Source organism: Microcaecilia unicolor, chromosome 2 (assembly GCF_901765095.1).
Source record: "Microcaecilia unicolor chromosome 2, aMicUni1.1, whole genome shotgun sequence".
NCBI lineage: Eukaryota > Metazoa > Chordata > Amphibia > Gymnophiona > Siphonopidae > Microcaecilia > Microcaecilia unicolor.
The window spans coordinates 505,797,291-505,820,541 of NC_044032.1; the positions used below are offsets into that span (position 1 = coordinate 505,797,291).

Sequence of the window (23,251 nt, forward strand, 5' to 3'; positions counted from 1 at the left end):
CACCCACTCACCCCTAGCTCAAGTCTTCATTTACAGTCAATTATTCTTAGGACAAGAGGAGAGTTTTCATCAGAATATTAATTACATTTAACTAGTTTCTGAGAAGCAAATACTAAATAAATTACATATTACACCATATAATCTTAAGGATCTTTATATTCATCTAATAATCTTAGTACCATAAGAAGTTTTAATTAAACAACTCTATAATACTAAGATGCAGACAGACATCCAGCAGAGAGAGGGGTGCTATCCAATCTTTTGCATTGTCCGCATTAGTAGTTCTCCGCATGCACCCTCAGTTTCTTCCTAAGGGAGTGTCGGAGTTCCATCTTAACCAGTCAATCGTCCTGCCAACATTTTATCCAAAGCCACATGCTCATCCTGACAAGAGTGAACTGCATGCCTTAGACTACAAGCGAGCCTTAGTCAGAGCCGTAGCCAGGGGAGCTGACACCCGGGGCGGGTCGCTGCTGCGCACCCCCCCCCGGGTGCAGCATGGCGCACCCTCCTCCCGCTGGAGCGCATACCCCCCCGGAGCGCATACCCCCCTGGAGCGCATACCTGCGGCGAAGGACGAGCGGGAGGGCCAATCTGCCCCAACTGCACGTTGCTGGGGTGTGTCGGCTCCGCGCTGGTTCACTGCTCTCTCTGTCCCGGAACAGGAAGTAACCTGTTCCGGGGCAGAAAGGGCAGTGCACCAGTGCGGAGCCGACACCCCCCAGCGGCATGCACCCGAGGCGGACCGCCCCCCCCGCCCCCTTCCTACGCCACTGGCCTTAGTCTTCTATCTGGTGCGGTCTAAAGCCAATAGACTGTCTACCCAGCTTTTTATTTCTTTTGACCCAAACTGTATGGGGGGTAGCTATCGGCAAACACATCATTTCTAATTGGCTAGCAAATTGCATTTCCTTTACTTATGCCAAGGCTGGGCTGGCTATGGAGGGTAGTGTCAAGGCTCATAATGTCAGAGCCATAGCTACGTCAGTAGCTCACTTGAGATCAGCCTCCATAGAGGAGATTTGCATAGCTGTGATGTGGTAATCTGTCCACACATTCACATCTCATTACTGCCTTGAGCAGGATACCCAACATGATAGCCGGTTTGCATAGGCAGTCCTAAAGAATTTGTTTGGTGTTTAGAATCCAACTCCACCCCCTAGGCCCAGTTTTATTTAGTTCCAGGATGCACCTTCACAACTACTATGTTAATGTTTTCAGGTTGATTGACTTCCATGCCTCAAATTTTCGAGTCCCTATTCTCTTAGCATTGTTGTTTTTGATGAGCCTGGTAGCTAGGGATTCCCAGCTATGAGAATATGAAGGCCTGCTTGTCCTCGGAGAAAGCAAAGTTACTCACCTGTAGCAGATGTTCTCTGAGGACAACATGCCAAGTATTCTCAAATACCTTCCCACCTCCTCTAGGAGTTTTAGCTATTGTATATGATTGAGGGACCTGTGCTTGTGCAGTAGGTGGGAAGGCAAAAGTGCATGCATGGTGGGATGCTACTAGAAAGTTCTCAGTCTTTCTAGTCAGCATCTACACTGGGCTCTGTCAGATGATGTCACCCAGCTGTGAAAATACTTGACCTGCTGTCCTTGGGGAGCACCTGCTACAGGTGAATAACTTTGCTTTTTTGGGGTGATGATGGATTGGGAAAGTGGGCAACAATGTTATAAAGAAGCATATGGTTACCTCCATGTTAAGGTGAAGGTGGCTTACCTCTAGATGAGGCTGTTGCTTGATGGTAATATGAGACGTTTTATTGACAGAAATGTTAGTTCTAGTGGAAACTTTAAAGCAATGTTTATCTAAGAAAGAAAAGACATATTAAAAGTTTTGTTTATTGTGTTATTTTTTTTCTACATGTTCCTGTTTACTTTAAAAGATGATTTAAAAACATGGTTTCTGTCTGAACACTGAGCATGAAAATGCCAGGGGTGGATATTCATTATCTGATAACTTTAGGGTCCCTGCTTACTAAGGCGTGCTAGCGTTTTTAGCATGCACTAAAATTAGCGCATGCTAAATGCTAGAGACAACCATATATTCCTATGGGTGTTTTTAGTGTTTTTCACGTGCTAATGTTTAGCATGAGCTAAAAACGCTAGCACGCCTTTAGCGCATCTTAGTAAACAGGGCCCTAGGTTTTAACCAGATTAATCTTAAAATATGTAAATCCTGCTTTTCTTACAGGTTAAAATTTAGCATTTGATCCCCACACTGACAGAAAAAATACATGAAATCATCATGTTATATTATTCACACTTACACAACATTGTTAGAGAACACGGGTCCTACAGTGGCACAGATAGATATACAGTGTTTATAAATTAGAAATGGCAAAATCCTGGGAAGAAAACTTCCCGTGGGAGAATATTAAATGTTGTGCAAATTGTTTCACATTCTGATTCACATTAAACACATATGCTAACCATCTGAGTAGTGAAAAAGAAATAAAAATCAACACTTTTGATTAAATGCTGTAACTGGCAATGTGGTCACACATATGTTGATGATTAAAAAAAATGAGAATTTTGATAAATAGTAGAGAAACATAAAACTTTACTAATATAAATATTCTACACTTATATATAATCTTTAAAGAAATGAATTACCCAATACTTTTAATGTAGAATATAGGGACTGTCAAGAATGGGAAAAGATGGGCAAGATTTGTAATTATGAAAGGAATTATATTGAATAAAGAGAATTATTGAGGAAGTTACTATAGCATAGAGAAGTCCATTTCTAAAGTTCAACAAAGGAGCTGTCCTCCTCCTGTGTGAGTGGTGAAAGCCACAGCCTGGGAGGCACTCAAGCATCTACCCAACAGAAGGCCCAATTCGGCATCGGTCCATCACTATGATCTCTACCCACATTAGTTTAATGAGTGGGAGGGGGTGCATTATGGCTGTTGCTTGATGCAGGTCCAAATTGGTTCAGTCTTACAGGAGGATATTTCCTGCTTTGTCCATGACTGATGAACTGGCTCCAAGGGAGGGATGGGGAGATAGACGCAGCAACTTCTTTGCTTATAGCTTACTTTTTGCTCTTCCAGTCTTAATGGCTTTTTCAGCTTTATAAATTTAATATCAACTCTTTTCTGCTATTTCAAACAATATCATACAGAGTGGAGTACAACAACTCCTTGCCGGAGAATGTAGTGACAGCTGGCCTTACGGAATTTAAAGGGGGTTTGGACAGATTCCTGAGGGAAAAGTCCATTGAACATTATTAATGTTTTTTTTTTTTTTTTTTGGGGGGGGGGGGGGGGTTTGCCGAGTTCTTGAAGCCTGGATTGGCTGCTGTCGGAGACAGGATGCTGGGCTTGATGGACGCTTGGTCTTTTCCCAGTATGGCGGTGCTTATGTACTTATGTAATACAAATAATCTTAAAAATAAGTGGTATAATGTAAAACACAACTTAAACATCCCTCTAAAACCCTCACCCACGGCTAAACTCCACGTACCTTCTTTATTTAGAAGTACAACTGTCCTATTTATAACTGCACTAACTGCATGGTAAAGTTAAATTCTCTGTGATAACTATATGTGGAGTTGCTGCGAATACTCAACAGTTGCCACATAGGTTTTGCAATTACCCCATTTGGAATCTTAGGGCCCCTTTACTAAGCTGCGGTAAAGGGGGCCTATGCTGACATCAGCACATGTTTTTGACGTGTGCTGAGGACCCTTTTTACCACAGCAGGTAAAAGGCTGACATTTTTTTCTAAGAAATGGCTATGCAGCAAGTGAACCACTTGCTGAGCGGCCATTTCAGGGGGAAGCACTTAACACCTCTCATTGAGGTGGTGGTAAGGAATCCTGCGCTAACAAGCGGTAAATGGGCAGCACACAGCACTGCCTGATTACTGCCGGGTAAACACCAGTGCTACAAAAATAAAAAATATTTTTGTAGCAATGGAAATGGCGAGTGCTGGGGGAGGGAACTACCACCGGGCTGCTGCGGTAGTACCGGATTAGTGAGCGGTAAGCCCATGTTGGGCATACAGTCGCTTAGTAAAAGACCTCCTTAGTGAGGCCGTTCATCACCATGATCCTTCTTATGTGATGATACTGGACAGAATGATCTAAACCTGGGTTCCATTCTTCCTGAATCATTTCTTGAAGGATGTTTCAAACTTGAGATCCTTTCAGAAAGGACAACACCATGTCCATTGACATTTGGCCAGGGTTTATTACTCTTTCCTTTGCTGAAGTAATTTTGGCTATCAAAACAAACAAACAAAAAACATCACTTGGGCAACAAAAAGGGGCATAATCGAACACGGCCGGTCATCTCTAAGGGTGGCCATCTCAGAGAACGGCGGCGCGATGGGGCGGGACGAACCATATTATCGAACGAAATGGGCGGCCATCTTTCGTTTCGATAATATGGTTGGGGCCGGCCAAATGTCAGAGATAGCCGTGTTTGAGATGGCCGGCATCGATTTTCAGCAATAATGGAAACCGAAACTGGCCATCTCAAACCCGGCCAAATCCAAGGCATTTGGTCGTGGGAGGAGCCAGGATTTGTAGTGCACTGGTCCCTCTCACATGCCAGGACACCAACCGGCATGTGAGGGGGACCAGTGCACTACGAATTCTGGCCTCTCCCATGACCAAAGGGCTTGGATTTGGTCATTTTTGAGATGGGCGTCCTCGGTTTCCATTATGGCGGAAATCGGGGATGACCATCTCTAAGGTCGACCATCTCAACATTTAGGTCGACCATCTCTAAGGTCAACCTAAATGTTGAGATTTGGGCATCCTCGACCGTATTATCGAAATGAAAGATGGATGCCCATCTTGTTTCGATAATACGGGTTTCCCCGCCCCTTCACAGTCTGATATGTACAGGCAGGGAGAGGGATCTTGGGGTGATAGTATCTGAGGGTCTGAAGGTGACGAAACAGTGTGACAAGGCGGTGGTCATAGCTAGAAGGTTGCTAGGCTGTATAGAGAGAGGTGTGACCAGCAGAAGAAAGGAGGTGTTGATGCCCCTGTATAAGTCGTTGATGAGGCCCCACCTGGAGTAGTGTGTTCAGTTTTGGAGGCCGTATCTTACTAAGGATGTAAAAAGAATTGAAGCGGTGCAAAGAAAAGCTACAAAAATGGTATGGGATTTGCGTTACAAGACGTATGAGGAGAGACTTGCTGACCTGAACATGTATACCCTGGAGGAAAGGAGAAACAGGGGTGATATGATACAGATGTTCAAATATTTGAAAGGCATTAATCCGCAAACAAACCTTTTCCGTAGATGGGAAGGCGGTAGAACTAGAGGACATGAAATGAGATTGAAGGGGGGCAGACTCAAGAAAAATGTCAGGAAGTATTTTTTCACGGAAAGAGTGGTGGATACTTGGAATGCCCTCCTGCGGGAGGTTGTGGAGATGAAAATGGTAACAGAATTCAAAAATACGTGGGATAAACATAAATGAATCCTGTTCAGAAGGAATGGATCCTCAGAAGCTTAGCGGAGATTGGATGGCAGAGCCGGTGGTGGGAGGCGGGGCTACTGCAGGGCAGACTTCTACGGTCTGTGCCCTGAAAATGGCAGATACAAATCAAGGTCAGGTATACACATAAAGTAGCACATATGAGTTTATCTTGTTGGGCAGACTGGATGGACCGTACAGGTCTTTCTCTGTCATCATCTACTATGTTACTATGTTCACGGAGCCATCCTGTGAGGACGGCCCCAGGAAAACCTGGGCGCCCCATTCGATTATGCTCCTCTTAGCCTCTTTAGCTTTTTCTCATAGGGAAGTTGTTCCATCCCCTTTATCATTTTCATCGCTCTTCTCTGTACCTTTTCTAATTCCGCTATATCATTTTTGAGATATAGTGATCAGAACTGCACACCGTATTTGAGGTGTGGTCACACCATGAAGTGATAAAAGACATTACAAAAGGTCAGAAGTTTTGATTTTATTATGGAACACAGCCTTTTATATGATCAGTCATCATTACTGACATTCAAAAAGAGATTATTCTCTTATGGAAAGGAATGCAGACTTTGGGAGTCATTCTGGATTACACATTTTCAATGGAGCCTCAGGTAGTGGCAGTGATAAGGTCAGCACGGTTACAGTTGCATCTAGCATGATAAATTTGCTCCTTGTTAGATTGCCAGAGCTTTTCAGCTATCATTCAAGCTATGGTTATTAGCCCCTGGACTACTGCAATTAATTATATCTGGGATTGCCTAAGCGGACTCTCAGTCCTCTTCGAAAGATTCAGAATTTAGCCATGAAAGCTGTATCTTATTGCAATAGGTAGGATAGAATGACTCCCACGCTCCATATTTTGTACTGGCTTCCAATAACTGCAGGATTAAATTCAAGATATTAATTCTCATATTTAAGGGATTGCATGGGATTGGGTCAATGCATATTAAAGAGAAACTGAATAGAAGTTTATGCTTTGAGGAGATCATGTCATCGGTAATTCCAGGTCTGTGGGATTTTCTTCTCCTTACTTCTCAGTGGCAAATGCTTTATGGTTTATTTCCAATTTGCTATACTTTCTCTCAAAAAAGATATAGCGGAATTAGGGGCCCTTTTACTAAGCTGCGTTGGTGCCTATGCGCATACAATGCACTTCAGTTTGGAACTACTGCCCAGCTACCGCATGGCCCGGGTGGAAATTTCATTTTATACGTGTGTCTGCTACGTGCACCGGAAAATATATTTTATTTTCTGGTGCGTGGCACTAACTGGGCGGTAATTGGCATTGTATGTGTGTAGATGATTACCACGCAGTTAACGCGTGAGACCTTACTGCTAAGTAAATGGGTGGCGGTAAGGTCTCAGACCCAAAATGGACACACACCAATTTTTATTTTGCCACACACCCATTTTCAGTAAAAAAAAAAAGGCATTTTTTACAGGTGCGCTGAAGAATGGATCTGCACGCATCCAAAACATGTGCCTATGCTAGCACAGGCCATTTTTCAGGGCACCTTAGTAAAAGGACCCCTTAGAAAAGGTACAGAGAAAGGGGATGAAAATTATAGAGGGGATGGGACAATTTCCCTATGAGAAAAGGCAAAAGAGGTTAGGGCTGTTCAGCTTGGAGATGAGATAGCTAAGCAGAAATATGATAGAGGTCTATAAAATACTAAGTGGAGTGGAATGGGTAGATGTGAATCGCTTGTTTACTCTTTTCAGAAAAGCAAATACTAGAGGGCACACAATAAAGCTACTAAGTAGTAAATTTAAAACAAATCAGAAAAATATTTCTTCACTCAGACATGTAATTAAACACTGAAATTCGTTGCTAGAGAATGTGGTAAAAGCAGTTAGCTTAGCTGGGTTTAAAAAAGGTTTAGATAAGTACCTAAAAGAAAAGTCCATAATCCAGAGGTTCCCAAACCTAGTCCTGGAGGTACCCCAGCAAACAGAAAAAGCAAACACTGGGCCTTCAGGATTGAGAAAAATGTAGTCAGTCAACATAGCATTGTGAAGTTTGCTGAGTAAGCTTGGGAAGCACTTATGTAAGGTGGTTGTATGATTACTTTTGGGGGTTCACTTTGCTTTTTACCCCTGTCGCAGCCTGAGGGCGAAACATGGCCACGTCGGGTAACTTGAGTTCTACCCCGATTGTTTTACTTACCTCTTGCGCAATAGTCCGCAAGTTGACCAATAGGAGTTTATTGACCCCTGGTGCAGGCGGTTGTACGCCGAAACACGGCCCGTGTCGGGTCTTTGTCATATTAAAGGACTACGTTTTTCTCAATCCTGAAGGCCCAGTGTTTGCTTTTTCTGTTTGCTTGGTTGTATTTGTATGCTGTTTTCCCTCTCTTCTGTGCCTGGAGGTACCCCAGCCAGTCAGGTTTTTAGGATATCCACAATGAATATTCATGAGAGAGATTTGCATGCAGTTGAGGCAGTACATGCAAATCTCTCTCAAGAATATTCATTTCAATCTGACTGGCTGGCCTCCAGGATTAGGCTTGGGAACCACTGCCATAAGCCATTATTAAGATAGACTTGGGAAAATTCACTGCTTATTCCTGGGATAAGTGGCACAAATATATTTTAATCTTTTGGGATTTTGCCAGGTACTTATGACCTGGATTGGCCTCTGTTGGAAAAAGGATACTGGGCTTGATGAACCTTCAGTCTGTCCCAGTATGGCAATGCTTATGTTCTTATGTTATTTAAAAAAAAAAAAAAAAAGGTCTAGGCAGTTACATTAAAACAAAAAATTACAGTGTTGAAAGGAACTCAGACTTCATAGTAAGAAAATAAAAAGTCCAAGCACACAATCAAAGCTAACATCTAACACACTCATCAATTCCATTCATAACAGGAGATCCAAAATATGGATGTCAAACAAATCTCATAACTAGACTAATTCTACCAGTCTCACAGCAAAACCCCAGACTGGAGACCAAAGACACAAGTAAATAAGTACGTCTTTAAAAGTGCTCTAAATTTCTTAAAGGATAGCTTTTCTCTCTTATTGAACAGTAATTTTTTTTCCATAATATTGGGATCAGTCAGAAAAATACACTGTTCAGTGGAATGGTTTCAAGGTTCTGTAATGAGCTTCCGGGGATATTAGAGGTAAATAATTACTACCTTTCTAGCTTGCCCACTGATGATTAAGTTATGTGATGCAGATTTTATTCAAGGCTGGATTTTTAATTGCCTGTTTGTGAGATTTTTTGTTGTTTTAAAGATTTCTCATGGTTAATAATGTCAACATCTGATGAATATGCATCATTAGTAAAATGTAATTTGTATTTCACCATGCAGTTAATTTTAATATATTTAGTAACAAAAAGGAAGTTTAACTAATGTTGTATTCTCATGTCCATCTATTTGATTCTGTGAGTTTTCACCAGTTCAGGAAATATTTTTGGAGAATGCTTGCTGCTATAATTCCAGCCATAATTAGTCAGCTAGTAAAGAGTGCAACTGATGGCAACTGGCAAAATCTGTTAACTATGAAGCATCCTTTCAAACCCTGTGTTGGCAATGAGATTTTGAGTACAAATGGTTACACAGGAAAGCTGTTCCTTTGTCAGACTGTCATAGGTGGAATGATAGAGATGTGAGACTTCCCATTGAGATCAGACAATAGTCCTGTCCTCATTGCGGTGTGGATGTGAATCCGGCAACAGAATCAGTTGGAACGCTAGATGACCGAGGGGTAAAAGGGGCACTCAGGGAAGACAAAGCCATAGTGGAGAGATTAAATGAATTCTTTGCTTCGGTCTTCACCGAGAAAGATTTGGGAGAGATACTGGAGCCAGAAAAGATAATCACAGCTGACAAGTCAGAGAAGCTAAATGAAATCTCTATAAACTTGGAAGATGTAATGACAAACTGAACAGTAGCAAATCACCTGGACCAGATGGTATTTATCCCAGAGTACTGATAGAACTGAAAAATGAACTTGCAGAACTATTGTTAGTAATATGTAATTTATCTTTAAAATCAAGCATGGTACAAGAAGATTGGAGGGTGCCAAATGTAACACTGATTTTTAAAAAAGGTTCCAGAGGTGATCTGGGAAATTATAGACTGGTGAGCCTGTTGTCTGTGCCGGGCAAAATGGCAGAAACTATTATAAAGAACAAAACTATGGAGCATATTCAAAAGCATGGATTAATGAGACAAAGCCACCATGGATTTAGTGAAGGGAAATCATGCCTCACCAATCTATTACATTTCTTTGAAGGGATGAACAAGCATGTGGATAAAGATGAGCCAGTCGATATTGTGTATCTGGATTTTCAAAAGGCATTTGACAAAGTACCTCATGAAAGACACCAGAGGAAATTGGAGAGTCATGGGATAGGAGATAGTGTACTATTGTGGATCAAAGACTGGTTAAAAGATAGAAAACAGAGACTAGGCTTAAATGGTCAGTATTCTCAATGGAGAAGGGCAGATAGTGGCATTCCCCAGGGGTCTGTTCTGAGACTGCTGATTTTTAACATAATAATCTAGAGATGGGAGTAACTAGTGAGGTAATTAAATTTGCTGAAGACACAAAGTTATTCAAAGTTGTTAAATCGCGAGAGGATTGTGAAAAATTACAAGAGGACCTTATGAGACTGGGAAACTGGGCATCCAAATGGCAGATGACATTTAATATGAGCAAGTGCAAAGTGATGCATGTGGGAAAGAGGAATCCAAACTGTAGCTACATAATGCAAGGTTCCACATTAGAAGTCACCAACCAGGATAGGGATCTAGATGTCATTGTTGATGATACTTTGAAACCCTCTGCTCAGTGTGTGCGGTGGTGGCAGCTAAGAAAGCAAATAGAATGTTAGGTATTATTAGGAAAGGAATGGAAAACAACAATGAGCAAGTTGTAATGCCTTTGTTTTGCTCCATGGTGTGACCGCAGCTCGAATATTATGTGCAATTTTGGTCACCGTATCTCAAAAAAGATATAGTGGGATTAGGAAAGGTACAGAGAAGGGCGATGAAAATGATAAAGGGGATGGGACGACTTCCCTATGAGGAAAGGCTAAAGTGGCTAGGGCTCTTCAGCTTGGAGAAAAGACGGCTGAGGGGAGATATGATAGAGGTCTATAAAATAGTGAGTGAAACGGAATGGGTAGACATGAATCACTTGTTTACTCTTTCTAAAAATACTAGGACTAGGGGGGCACACAATGAAGCTACAAAGTAGTAAATTTAAAATGAATTGGAGAAAATATTCTGTTCAAAACCCACCACCTCCTCTGTGATCACTTATCATTCTTGTAGAATACTCACATGTTGTGAGTGTCACCCTCTCTTTGAAATAAATAATTCCTTGTATGATTTAAGTTCATCATTAGTTGTATCCTTCTAGAATAGTAGATACCCAATGATTCAACATTTTAACATCTTTTAAACATTTTTGTAAGCAAAATTGTGGAAAGACTGTAGGGTAAAGTTTGCCTCTTTGCGGATGATACAAAAATCTGTTGATGTGGATATCATGAAGAGGGACCTAGCAAAGTTTGATGGATGGGCCAGAATTTGGCAGCTAAGATTTAATGCTAAAAAATGCAGGGTCGTGCCTTTGGGCTAAAATAAACCCAAGAAAGCACTACAGTTTAGGGGGTAAAACACTTCTGTGCATGAAAGAACATAGTAGATGATGGCAGATAAAGACCTGCATGATCCATCCAGTCTGTCTAATTAGATAAACTTATGCCGCTTAATTTGAAGACATCACAAATTCCTGACAGGGAACCATCTGTTTCACATTTGTGTTTCAAATTTGTGAAGTCTTACGTCTTCAAATTAAGTGGCAAGACTCAAGCAGCAAGATTCAAGTTTCCAGATGCAGATAAACGGATGAAGTTGCTGCAATTACTGTATATTGAGAGATTTATCTCGTAATAGACTGGCATTTGCCCTTTACTTTTAAGTCAGATATTGGTCAGGTCCCTGCAATTCAGTATTTTGTAATAATATATTTCTATATTTGTTTTATATGTGAGGTGTTTTTACTGACCAATGATTATATGAGTGTACAAGTATTTATTAGGATTTATTTACCGCCTTTTTGAAGGAATTCATTCAAGGTGGTGTACAGCAAGAATAAGTCAAACATTTGCAACAGCCAATTACAGCATAGTTTTGTATACACAGGGGTCTGTTTACGAAGCAGCACTAGTAGCTGTCCATGCGCTAGTGCCAGCACGGCCCGTTCAAAGTGAATGAGCTGTGTAGTTACTAGCAAATGGACAGCCACTAGCGCTGCTTAGAAAAGCAGAGCGACAATTTGTAGCTCCCATTGTGAGGTCTTTTTTTCCAACTATTTTTGTTTATTGTGTGTGATTTTATCAATTTCATTGTGGGGACCACATGGTATTGACTGTATTGAGGCAGCATTTCTTCTTGTTTTGAGTTTCTGTAATTCATTAGTTGCCTGTTCCTCTTTTGTTTGAGGGTCCAAATAGACCAATCCCTGGCCCTGCTTCCAAGTTCTCTAGTTACTGATGCTGCGTTGGGAAAAAAATATTGATGAGGCCATGGCCTCAGTGGCTTACCCTATTTTACTGCCTAGGTCATATATCTTAGGGAAGTCTGTGGTAGGGCTAGGGTATAAGGGTTGAACACTCTATAGAAACAAGAAGTATTTGACTTGGGGCATAGTCTTTAAGTCTGATGAATTATTGGTTTAGTGTTGACAGTGTAACACAAAACTTAGATTTACTGATTAGCCCGACAATTTTAATTGGGTATAAAAGTGTTAATTTACCTGCATATTCAGATTCTTGTATAGGCTTGGTAGGGAGAATCTTCAGATGTGATGATGCAGTTACAGTGCAAGGTATACTCTGATAATCCTTTTCATCAGACTGATCAAGATATAGGTCTCTTTCATTGATTTCTTTTGCTAAACTATTTTTCTGTGGAAAAGGAAGTACTTGTTATAACATCACTTCATAATGGAAAACTGAAATTCAGTAGGCTTGGCAATGCCATAGACCTATTATGCTCCTAGTTTTACAGAACTATTCCCATGCTTTTTTCCCTATAAAGATGGGCAAACTGTGATGATATCATGGATAATGGGGACCTAAAGTTCAAGAATGCACCAGCATCAAAGCAGGAGGGACCAAAGAACTGGGCATCCTAGGAACAGGAGCAAGGAAAAGCATGGTCTTCCATCTGCAGCAGCCACCTTTCCCTTCAGGTTGTTTTATAGTGCTGATTGCCACCAAGCATTAAGCTGAATAAGGCAAGAATCAGGCATGGTACAGAACATAGACAAGCTACAGGAAGAGCAAAGCACACAGACAACTAACCAGAAAAGAGGGACAGGAGCAAGACTGGACTGCAGCAAGAAGACAGGATCAGCAACAAAGCAGGAGCTCAAGAAATTCAGATCTAAATTGTGGCAAACTAACAACAGAAACAGGATTTAGCCAGAGAGGTAAGGACCATGCTCTGGCAAGAAAGACAAGCAAAGACCAGGTATATAGAAATATCTATGACAGGAACTAGATAGCCACCAAGGGAAATTGGAGGGCAGAGAGCAGATAGAAGTGATCACACCAACTACTGGTATTAACATTTGCAGTTCTGAAACAGGTATAATTTGACAGACACTCCTGATGGTCTAACTCAGTGTGAGATCTGTAATAATTTTATTGAACTTAGAGGAAGTAAAATACAGCAGAAAGTGAAATTGATCAGGACTAATTTGCCATGAATTTGAGAATTATGAAATACTTACAATTAGTAGTAGGGAGGTACACATATTATGAAAAAAATTGTTTAATGTGCATTAGAACTTTGTAATGTGTGCAGATTGATTGCAAGCCTATTAATTCGTAGGTTAATGCACATTAAAAAGATTTTGCATGCTCTAAAATTTTTTTAAGGCATGCTAGCAAAACCAAGGGGCCCTCTTCTTCAAACCTTTTCTAATTCTGCTATATCTTTTTTGAGATACGGCAGCCATGTGCTTAGCCCAGGTTCACCATAGCAGCTTGGATAAAAGGTGAAGTGAAAGAGGCATTAGAGCCAAAAGAGTATCCTTCAAAGAATGGAAAAAGGATCCGAATGAAGAAAATAAGAAGCAATATAAGCACTGATACAAAAGGCTAAAAGAAAATATGAAGAAAAACTTGCCATTGAGACAAAAACTCATGGTAACACATTTTTCAGGTACATCAGAAGCAGAAAGACTGTGAGGGAATCCATGGGACCATTAGATCATGAAGGAGCAAAAGAGGCACTCAGGGAGGACAAGTCAATAGCGGAGAGAATGAATTAATTCTTTGCTTTGGTCTTTGCGGAAGATGTAAGAGAGCTACCTGTACCGGATATGGTTTTCAAGGGTGATGATGTGGAGGAACTGAAAGAAATCTTGGTGAACCTGGAAGATGCACTGAGCCAAATTAACAAGTTAAAGAGTAGTAAATCACCTGGACAGAATGGCATACCCCCCATGGTACTGAAAGAACTCAGACATGAAACTGCTGATCTGTTAGTGATCTATATCGTTAAAATCATCTGTAGTACCTGAAGATTGGAGGGTGGCCAATGTAATGCCAATTTTTAGAAAGGGTTCCAAGGGTGATCCGGGAAACTATAAATTGGTAAGCCTGACTTCAGTGCCTGGAAAAATAGTGGAAACTATTATAAAGAATAAAATTACAGAACATATAGGCACATGCAGTTTCCCATGGTAGAAAATAATTTTCTATTTTCTACTTCAGGGGACATTCCTGGTGGTAATCGACAGCATTGCTACATTGCCGCACACTGCCCAATTACCACAGGGCTAGTGCATGAACCCTTACCATCAAGTAAATAGGAGGCAATAAGGGCTCATGCAGTAGATGGCCAGGCTCTAATTTTGGACTTAGCACCTGGTCATTAATGCCGAAAATAGAAATTCAGCATTTTTGTAGATAATAATAATGGGTGATTTAAATTACTCCGATAATGACTGGATAAATGTAACATCAGGGCATGCTAGGGAGGTAACATTTCTTGACGAAATCAAGGACTGCTTTATGGAACATCTGGTACAGGAGCCAACAAGAGAAGGAAAAATTCTAGGCCTAGTCCTTAGTGGAGCACATGATCTGGTGCAGGAGGTAATGGTGATGGGGCCACTTGATAACAGTGATCATTATATGATCAGATTTGATATTAGCTTTGGAGTAAGTATACACAGGAAGTTTCAAAAAGGAGACCATCATAAAATGAGAAGAATGGTGAAAAAAAAACCTTAGAGGAGCGGATGTGAGGGTCAAAAATTTACATCAGGCGTGGATGCTGTTCAAATATATTCTGTGTATTAAAAAAAGGAGGATGGAAGACCAAACAACTGCTGGCATGGTTAAAAAGTGAGGTGAAGGAAGCTATTATAGCTAAAAGAACGAACCAACTGAAAATAATAAGAAACAGCAAAAGGAATGTCAAGTCAAATGCAAAGCGCTGATAAGGAAGGCAAAGAGGACTTTGAAAAAAAAGATTGCGTTGGAGGCAAAAACACATAGTAAAAATTGTTTTAGGTACATTAAAAGCAAGAGGCCTGCAAAAGAATCGGTTGGACTGCTAGATGACCAAGGGGTAAAAGGGGCAATCAGGGAAGACAAAGCCATAACGAAGAGGTTAAATGAATTCATTGCTTCGGTCTTCACCAAGGAAGATTTGGAAGAGATTTCGGTGCCAGAAATGGTATTCAAAACTGACAAGTTGGAGAAACTGAATGAAACCTCAATAAACCTGGAGGATGTAATGGGGCAATTTGACAAACTAAAGAGTAGCAAATCTCCTGGACCGGATGATATTCATCCCAGAGTACTGGTAGAATTGAAAAATGATCTTGCAGAACTACTGTTATTATTATGCAATTTATCTTTAAAATTGAGCGTGGTACCGGAAGATTGGAGGGTGGCCAATGTAACGCCGATTTTTAAAAAGGTTTCAGAGGAGATCCTAGAAATTATAGACCGGTGAGCCTGATGTCAGTGCCAGACAAAATGGTAGAGACTATTATAATGAACAAAATTACAGAGCATATTCAAAAACATGGATTAATGAGACAAAGATGGGCATAATCGAACGGCACCAGCGAAATCGATGGCCGGCCATCTTCGGGGCCGGCTCCGCAAAAGGGCGGAGCAAACCGTATTTTCAAAATACAGTTGGGGCCGGCTAAATCGATCGCCGGGTTTAGAGCAGGATTGCTGGGTTTACATGAGATGGCCGGCTTCGTTTTCCAGCCATAATGGAAACCGGACCCGGCCATCTCAAACCTGGTGAAATGCAAGCCATTTGGTCGTGGAAGGAGCCAGCATTTCTAGTGCACTTGTCCCCCTGCCATGCCAGGACACCAACCGGGCACCATAGGGGGCACTTCTAAATATTAAAAAAACAACCCAAAGTAGGTGCCAGGAGTATAGCTCCCTTACCTTGTGTGCTGAGCCCCCCAATTCCCCCCGAAAACCCACTCGCCACAACTCTACACCATTACCATAGCCCTAAGGGGTGAAGGGGGGCACCTAGATGTGGGTACAGTGGGTTTTGGGGTTTTTTGGAGGGCTCAATATTTATCACCACAACTGTAACAGGTATGGGGGGATGGGCCTGGGTCCACCTGCCTGAAGTGCACTGCACCCACTAAATACTGCTCCAGAGACCTGCATACTGCTGTCAAGGAGCTGGGTATGACATTTCAGGCTGGCATACAGGCTGGCAAAAAATGTTTTATTTTAATTTTTTGGGTGGGAGGGGGTTGGTGACCACTGGGGGGAATGGGAGGTGATCCTCGCTTCCCTTCAGTGGTCATCTGGTCAATTGGGGCACTTTTTGTGACTTGGTCCTAAAAATAAATGGACCAAGTCCAGCCGGCGAAATGCTCATTCGAACCGGCCACTTTTTTCCCATTATAAGGCGAAGCTGGCCATCTCATACCCATGCCCCCGCCTCGCCCCCGTCCCGCCTTCACTACCCTACCAACATGACACCCCCTTGAAGGTTGGCCGGCGCCGCGATGAAAAAGCAGTTGGGGCTGGCCAAAATTGGCTTTTGATAATACCAATTTGGCCGGGATCAGGAGATCACCGGCGATCTCCCGATTTGTGTCGGAAGATTGCCGGCGATCACTTTCGAAAATGAGCCTGAAAGCCAACATGGATTTTTGTGAAGGGAAATCTTGCCTTACCAATCTATTACATTTCTTTGAAGGGGTGAACAAAGATGTGGATAAAGGTGGTATTGTGTATCTGGATTTTCAAAAGGCGTTTGACAAAGTACCCTACAAAAGATTCTAGAGGAAATTGGAGAGTCATGGAATAGGTGGTAGTGTGCTATTGTGGATTAAAAACTGTTTAAATGATTGAAAACAGAGAGTAGGTTTAAATGGTCAGTATTCTCAATGGAGAAGGGTAAATAGTGGAGTTCCCCAGGGGTCTGTGCTCGACTGCTGCTTTTTCGCATATTTATAAATGATCTAGAGATGGGAGTATCTAGTGAGGTAATTAAGTTTGCCGACAACATAAAGTTATTCAAAGTTGTTAAATCGCAAGAGGATTTGAGAAATTACAAGATGACCTTACGAGAATGGGAGACTGGGCATCTAAATGGCAGATGATGTTTAATATGAGCAAGTGCAAAGTGATGCATGTGGGAAAGAGGAACCTAAATTATAGCTACGTAATGCAAGGTTCCACGTTAGGAGTCACCTACCAAGAAAGGGATCTAGGCATTGTCGATGATACGTTGAAACCCTGTGCTCAGTGTGCTATGGCAGCTAAGAAAGTAAATAGAATGTTAGGTATTATTAGGAAAGGAATGGAAAACAAAAATGAGGACGTTATAATGCCTTTGTATCGCTCCATGGTGCGACTGCACCTCAAATATTATGTTGAATTCTGGTCGCCACATCTCAAAAAAGATATGGTGGAATTAGAAAAGGTACAGAGAAGGGCAACGAAAATGATAAAGGGGACAGTTTGACTTCCCTATGAGGAAAGGCTGAAGTGGCTAGGGCTCTTCAGCTTGGAGAAAAGACGGCTGAGGCAAAATTTGATAGAGGTCTATAAAATAATGAGTAGAGTGGAACGGGTAGATGTGAATTGTTTGTTTACTCTTTCCAAAATACTAGGACGGGGGAGCATGCGATGAAGCTACAAAGTAGTGAATTTAAAAAGAATTGGAGAAAAGTTTTCTTCACTCAATGTACAATTAAACTCTGGAATTCGTTGCCAGAGAATATGGTAAGGATGGTTAGCTTAAAATGTTTGGACGACTTCCTAAAGGAAAAGTCCATATACCATTATTACAATGGACTTGGGGAAAATCCACTGCTTATTTCTGGGATAAGCAGCATAAAATGTATTGAGCTTTTTGGGGGATCTTGCCAGGTGTTTTTGACCTGGATTGGGCACTGTTGGAAGCAGGATGCTGGGCTTGATTGACCTTTGGTCTGCCCCAGTGTGGCAATACTTATGTAAAAGGACCCCATAAAGACTTAAACATATATGCCCTGGAAAAAAAGAAAGGGAAATGGAGATATGATTCAATATCTCCTTGGAATAAATGCACTGGAAGCAGGCTTCTTTCAGCAGAAAGGAGACTTAGGAATGAGGAATTATGGGACAAGAGTGGAAGGGGCAGCAGACTCAGGAGCAATCTCAGAAAATGTTCCTCACAGAAAGGGCGGTGAATGCAAATAACAGCTTTCCAGCGGAAGCAGCAAAGACAAGGACCATGCCAGTCTCCAAAATGGCTTGGAACAAACACAAAGGGATTTGTTTGGACTAGGAGGGGATCGTAGAGTGGAGCCAGAGTATGGATGGGCAGCCTGGATGGACCATATGTTCTATGGTTCTTTAATTACATACCAACAGGAAAAAAGATTCAGTTATAATCAAAACTGTAAGCAGTAGGGAAAAATTAATAAGGAAGAAAAAGCCTCAAGAAGTTCCCAGCTATCGGCTGAAAGAGCAGGACTTCTTCATCATCATCAAAAAAACCTCTTTAATAAATTCAATCACAAAAGTTTTCAACAAAAATAAACTTGTCAAAAATATCGGCGTTCAATACTTAGCTGTGAAGTCTCTTGTTTGTGAATGGAGTTGAAACTTTTTGACCGATTGATCCTGAGGCAGCTTCATGAAACGCTGTCCATCGCTGGTCACAGTCGGCTCTGTTATAGCTGGAAAGAAGAGACTTCACAGCTAAGTATTGAAAGCTGATATTTTTGACAAGTTTGTTTTTGTTGAAAACTTTTGTGATTGAATTTATTAAGGAGGTTTTTTTTGCCAATGATAAAGTCCTGCTCTTTCAGCCAATAGCTTGGAGCTTCTTGAAGCTTTTTCCTCCTTTTTCCCTACTGCTTGCAGTTTTGGTTATAAGAGAATTTTTTTTTCTGTTTGTTTGATATCTTTTTGGTTCTCTTCCTCAAATACTTGGTAGTTTATGTCTTTAATTAGATAACCATTTAAGTGGATAAATGGGTCCAGTTTGCACTAGAGAATAAACTGGTACAAGTGTGTTTAGTCACCGCAGTCTAATGTGGCTTTAGCTAATATTTTTAGTAATTAGTATTTTAAAAAATATTATCCCTGTTATGCAAAGTATCATATAAAGTGATGGATACATAATATGCTTTCACAGCTTTTAACACTACTCATTTAAAAATAGTTATCGTTTCTGTTTCTTAAACTCCACCCCTCCCCAAAAAAGCAACCCCTCCCCCACCCAAAAAAGCTACACACCAACTTATAGGAGTTAAGAAAAATCACTATAAATTTGTAATTACATGTCCTACAGTACTTTTATATTCAAATTGTGCTTCTAAATCAATATAAAACTGAGCACTTAAAAAAGGGACTTACAATGCTGGTAGATAATTTCTTATTGATAGTCTTTGGTTTGTCTTCTAGAAAAAAAAAAGAAAGGTAAAAAATTAGTCTACAAATTTAAACATAAATTAAGTATGTACAGTCCTCTTTTTGCTCATTTTGGCAGTCTGAGTTGGCATAATGCAGGAATTCTGTGGTCTGAGGTTCAGGAGGCTGTTTTTCCCTAACATGTGGTAGACATTATTCAAGCAGATTTCCTTCAGCTTGTTCAAGGGTTCATCACACTGACCACTGCTTCCTTATTTCAACTGGATTCTGCAGAGCAGGCAGGCAGGCAGGCAGAGTAAACTTCTTGGCTTATGTGTTTTCTGCAGGCTAGGATCTTGGTTTTGTGGAAGCTTACTATGAATGCATATGGGATCTACAACAAACTCTCACAAGAAATTTTGTGTAGAAAAGACTGCAAGAATTAAGAACTATGAGCCTTATTCTATAAAAGTTATGCTCCTAAATTATGAGCATAATCTATTTTGGAGCATAGAGTATGCTCATAATTTAGGAGCATACATTTAGGAGTATAAATTTCACTCATAAGTTTAGGAGCATGAATTTTAGAAGCATAACCTTTATAAAATTGGCCCTATGAGGGTAAGTTTATAAATCCCATTTAACCATAGAAAAAAAACCTGTCATAAATTATCCTGGGGTTTACATGTGTATGAAGTAGGCGAGGAGAATAGTTATGCCTACTTTTATGTGACCTGGAGGTAGGTGTGTTCAGGGGAAGAGTTTGGCCAGAGCATGAGTGCAGTTGTGAAGTACACAGGTATTTTATGTGTGTATATTTATCCAACTGTGGAGCAGGTGTAAATATACATGGGTACATTTACCTGCAATTGTTACAGGTGCTGTGAAGTTCTTTTATACAGACACATAGGATTAGGAATGGGCAGTTACAAAGTTGTCATTTTGTATTGTTTTCCATGTTGCTTATAGGAATTGTAGTTTTCTTTATGGGTGCCTCCCTTTTGTTATCCTGCGAACAGTGCTGTTTCATGTCCCCTTTGGGCCCTTTCCCCATAGCCAAAGGCAGACAACTCCCCGTCCATGACCCTCCCACCGCTCCCAAAAGCAGGCAACTAAATCCCTCCCCACAGCCCTCCCTTAGGCCTCTTGGGCCACCTGAATATCCCTTGTGGTCTGTGGGGGTGGAGGTGTGGTTGGGCAGGAGTGCAGTTCATTTGTTCCTGTCATGGCCGCACCAAATCCAATGTGGCAGCTGTGACGTCTTGCCATTCTCCTTTGGTACTACTATGACCCTCTAGTGGTATCTGAGACTATGGCAAGAGGTTGCAGCCACTATATTGGATTTAGTGTGGCCATGGGCAGGGGAGAATGAGTATCACTCTTGCCCCAATGGATCCCCCCTAGACCATTAGGGATATGCTAGGCCTCTGAGCTTTTGGGGAGGGGGCCCTGGAACATGGGAGAAGCCTTGAGGGTGGAAAACTTGTAGTAGGAGTGTCTAGATTTGAGGGGGTCTTATTGCAGGGGGGGGGAGTCTGAATCTTGGCTATGGCTGATGCAACCAAGGCCACTTTTCAACCCATCACATGACTAGCTAATTGCGTGGCAGGCTGAATATTGGCCTTGGTCACAGTCAGGCCAACATTCCATGGCAGCAGGAAATCTGTTGTTGGCAAATGAAAGAACATGTCCTTTTGTTTTTTGCTTGTTTTTGTTTGCCAACGACTGGAAGTGACAGAGTAGATGTCATTGACATTTGTTCTGTTGTTAACAACCCTACCATGAATTTATAAGGGCCTACTTGTGGATTTTCTATCTAGATAACCTGTTTTAAAATTATCCTTCATTTGTAAGTGTAGTTATGTTTTTGCACCTGTTCTTTTTAAATATTTTTCTTAGCCTTTGGCTCCTATTCTACAATCATTTAACATAAAATGTTATTCCTATGCAGACAATATCTTGCTTCAGTGGCTAACTCCACTGTGCAAATTGACATCAGGCCTCTACGACTTTGTTTGGAAACTCTTGCAAGTTGGATGCAAGGCCATAAACTGGTTCTTAACCCAAGTAAAATCATCATTTGCTGGATTTTGGGGGCAACGAAAGCCCCTACTTTACCACTTTGTTTACTGGATCTGCAAATTACTCCTTCTCCCTCTTTCTGCTGTCTAAGGGGTCCTTTTTCTAAGGTACACTGCAATAATGGTCTACGGTAGTGTAGGTGCGTGTTTTGGGCATGCGCAGAATTATTTTTTAGCGCACCTACAAAAAATGCCTTTTTAACAATTTTGCCAAAAATGGATGTGCGGCAAAATGAAAAAGTGCCACGTGTCCATTTTGGGTCTGAGACCTTACCGCAAGCCATTGACCTAGCAATAAGGTCTCACGTGGTAACCGGGCGGTAATGGCCTATGCATGTCAAATTCCACTTGACGCGCGTAGCTGCAGTGCGTCAGAAAATAAAAAACATTTTTCAGATGTGTGTAGCAGACACGCGCCAGAATTGAAATTACTGCAAAGGCCACATGGTAAACGAGTGATAACTCCAATTTGGCACATGTTGGGCCCACGTAGGCGCCTATGCAGCTTAGTAAAAGAGCCCCTAAGTGTTATGATTGATTCCTAGTTGACATTCCAACATCAGATTTCTATGGTTCTCAAGAAATGCATTTATGTATTTATCTGGATTTATTCATACCTTTTTCAGCAGTAGATCAAGGTGAGTTACATTCAGGTATACTAGGTATTTCTCTATCCCTGGAGGGCTCACAATCTAAGGGGGTCTTTTACTAAAGCTTAGCTCGGGTTAACTGCAGCAGGGCCCATTTTATTCCTATGGACCCTGCTGCAGATAACGCAAGCTAAACTTTAGTAAAAGATCCTCTAAATTTGTACCTGAGGGTTAAGTGACTTGCCCAAGATCACAAGGAGCAGCAGTAGGATTTGAACTGGGAACCTCCGGATATCAAGAGCAGTGCTTCAACCACTAAGCCACTCCTCTGCTTCTTTACTACCTTGTGGTTGGTTAGATTTTTTCGTAATATTCTTGATTTTTCTGCATTATACTCTTTGATTCATGTTTTTCTTTTCTCCAGATTACATTACTGTAATACAATCTATTCAGGTCTTCCAGCCTTTCAAATTAAGTGTTTACAGTCTGTGCAAAATGCAGCAGCTTGGCTATTACTCGGGCCAAGAAAATATTACCATGTTAAACCACTGTTAATCAAGCTGTACTGGTTACCCATTTCTTTTCATGTTTTATTCAAGATAGTTTATTTAGCACATAAAGCTTACTATACTGGCCTACCACCTTATCTTTCTTTATTAACTATCCTCTATACTTGGTAGCATGCTCTAAGATCTCTTGATGCACACAGGTTACTACTTCCCAACCCTAAGCAGGCTCACGACTCAACCTGATGCTCTGCTTTCTTTTTCATGATCCTGAGGTTGTGGAATGATTTCCCTTCATCTATACATTGGAGTTCAGGCAGAGGCTGTTGACACTTGAAGGGAGTTGTAACGGGTGGTTCAGATATTATTGGTTTTCTCTTGGTATGAATGGTTCTGTCCTTTTAATATTGTAGTTCTTTTTCTTTTAATATTATTTATTATATAAACCACTGTGATATGTTCATCAGGCCAGGCGGTATATTAAAATTTTAAATAAACATTTATCAAAATGTTTTCCATGATAGTTTAAAAAAATCAAACAATGAACTGCTCTATATGTTTTTGGACCAAAACAGCTCATTTATGATTTTGCATAAAATTTCACACATAGCAGACTAAGGGCCCTTGTACTAAAGCTTTGTGCGTGCTAATGGAATTAGTGCACGCTAAGGGGGAGATTGTATATATATGGCGCCTAAAAAATCAGTGCTGACTAAGCATATTCTATAAGCAGTGCCTAGATT

General features: G+C 41.1%; 1 protein-coding gene across 2 annotated transcripts in view; it reads right to left on the reverse strand.

Annotated features, from left to right (window-relative positions):
• CLNK (cytokine dependent hematopoietic cell linker) overlaps nucleotides 1-23,251 on the reverse strand; it is a 194,198-nt gene that overhangs the window by 98,424 nt on the left and 72,523 nt on the right. For both annotated transcript variants that reach the window (XM_030192602.1, XM_030192601.1), the window contains exons 5-7: nucleotides 19,338-19,381; nucleotides 12,233-12,383; nucleotides 1,724-1,812 (exon numbers count right to left, since the gene is read on the reverse strand). In XM_030192602.1, coding sequence (XP_030048462.1) covers nucleotides 1,724-1,812; nucleotides 12,233-12,383; nucleotides 19,338-19,381 — 284 coding nt within the window. The remainder of the gene's footprint in view (nucleotides 1-1,723; nucleotides 1,813-12,232; nucleotides 12,384-19,337; nucleotides 19,382-23,251) is intronic.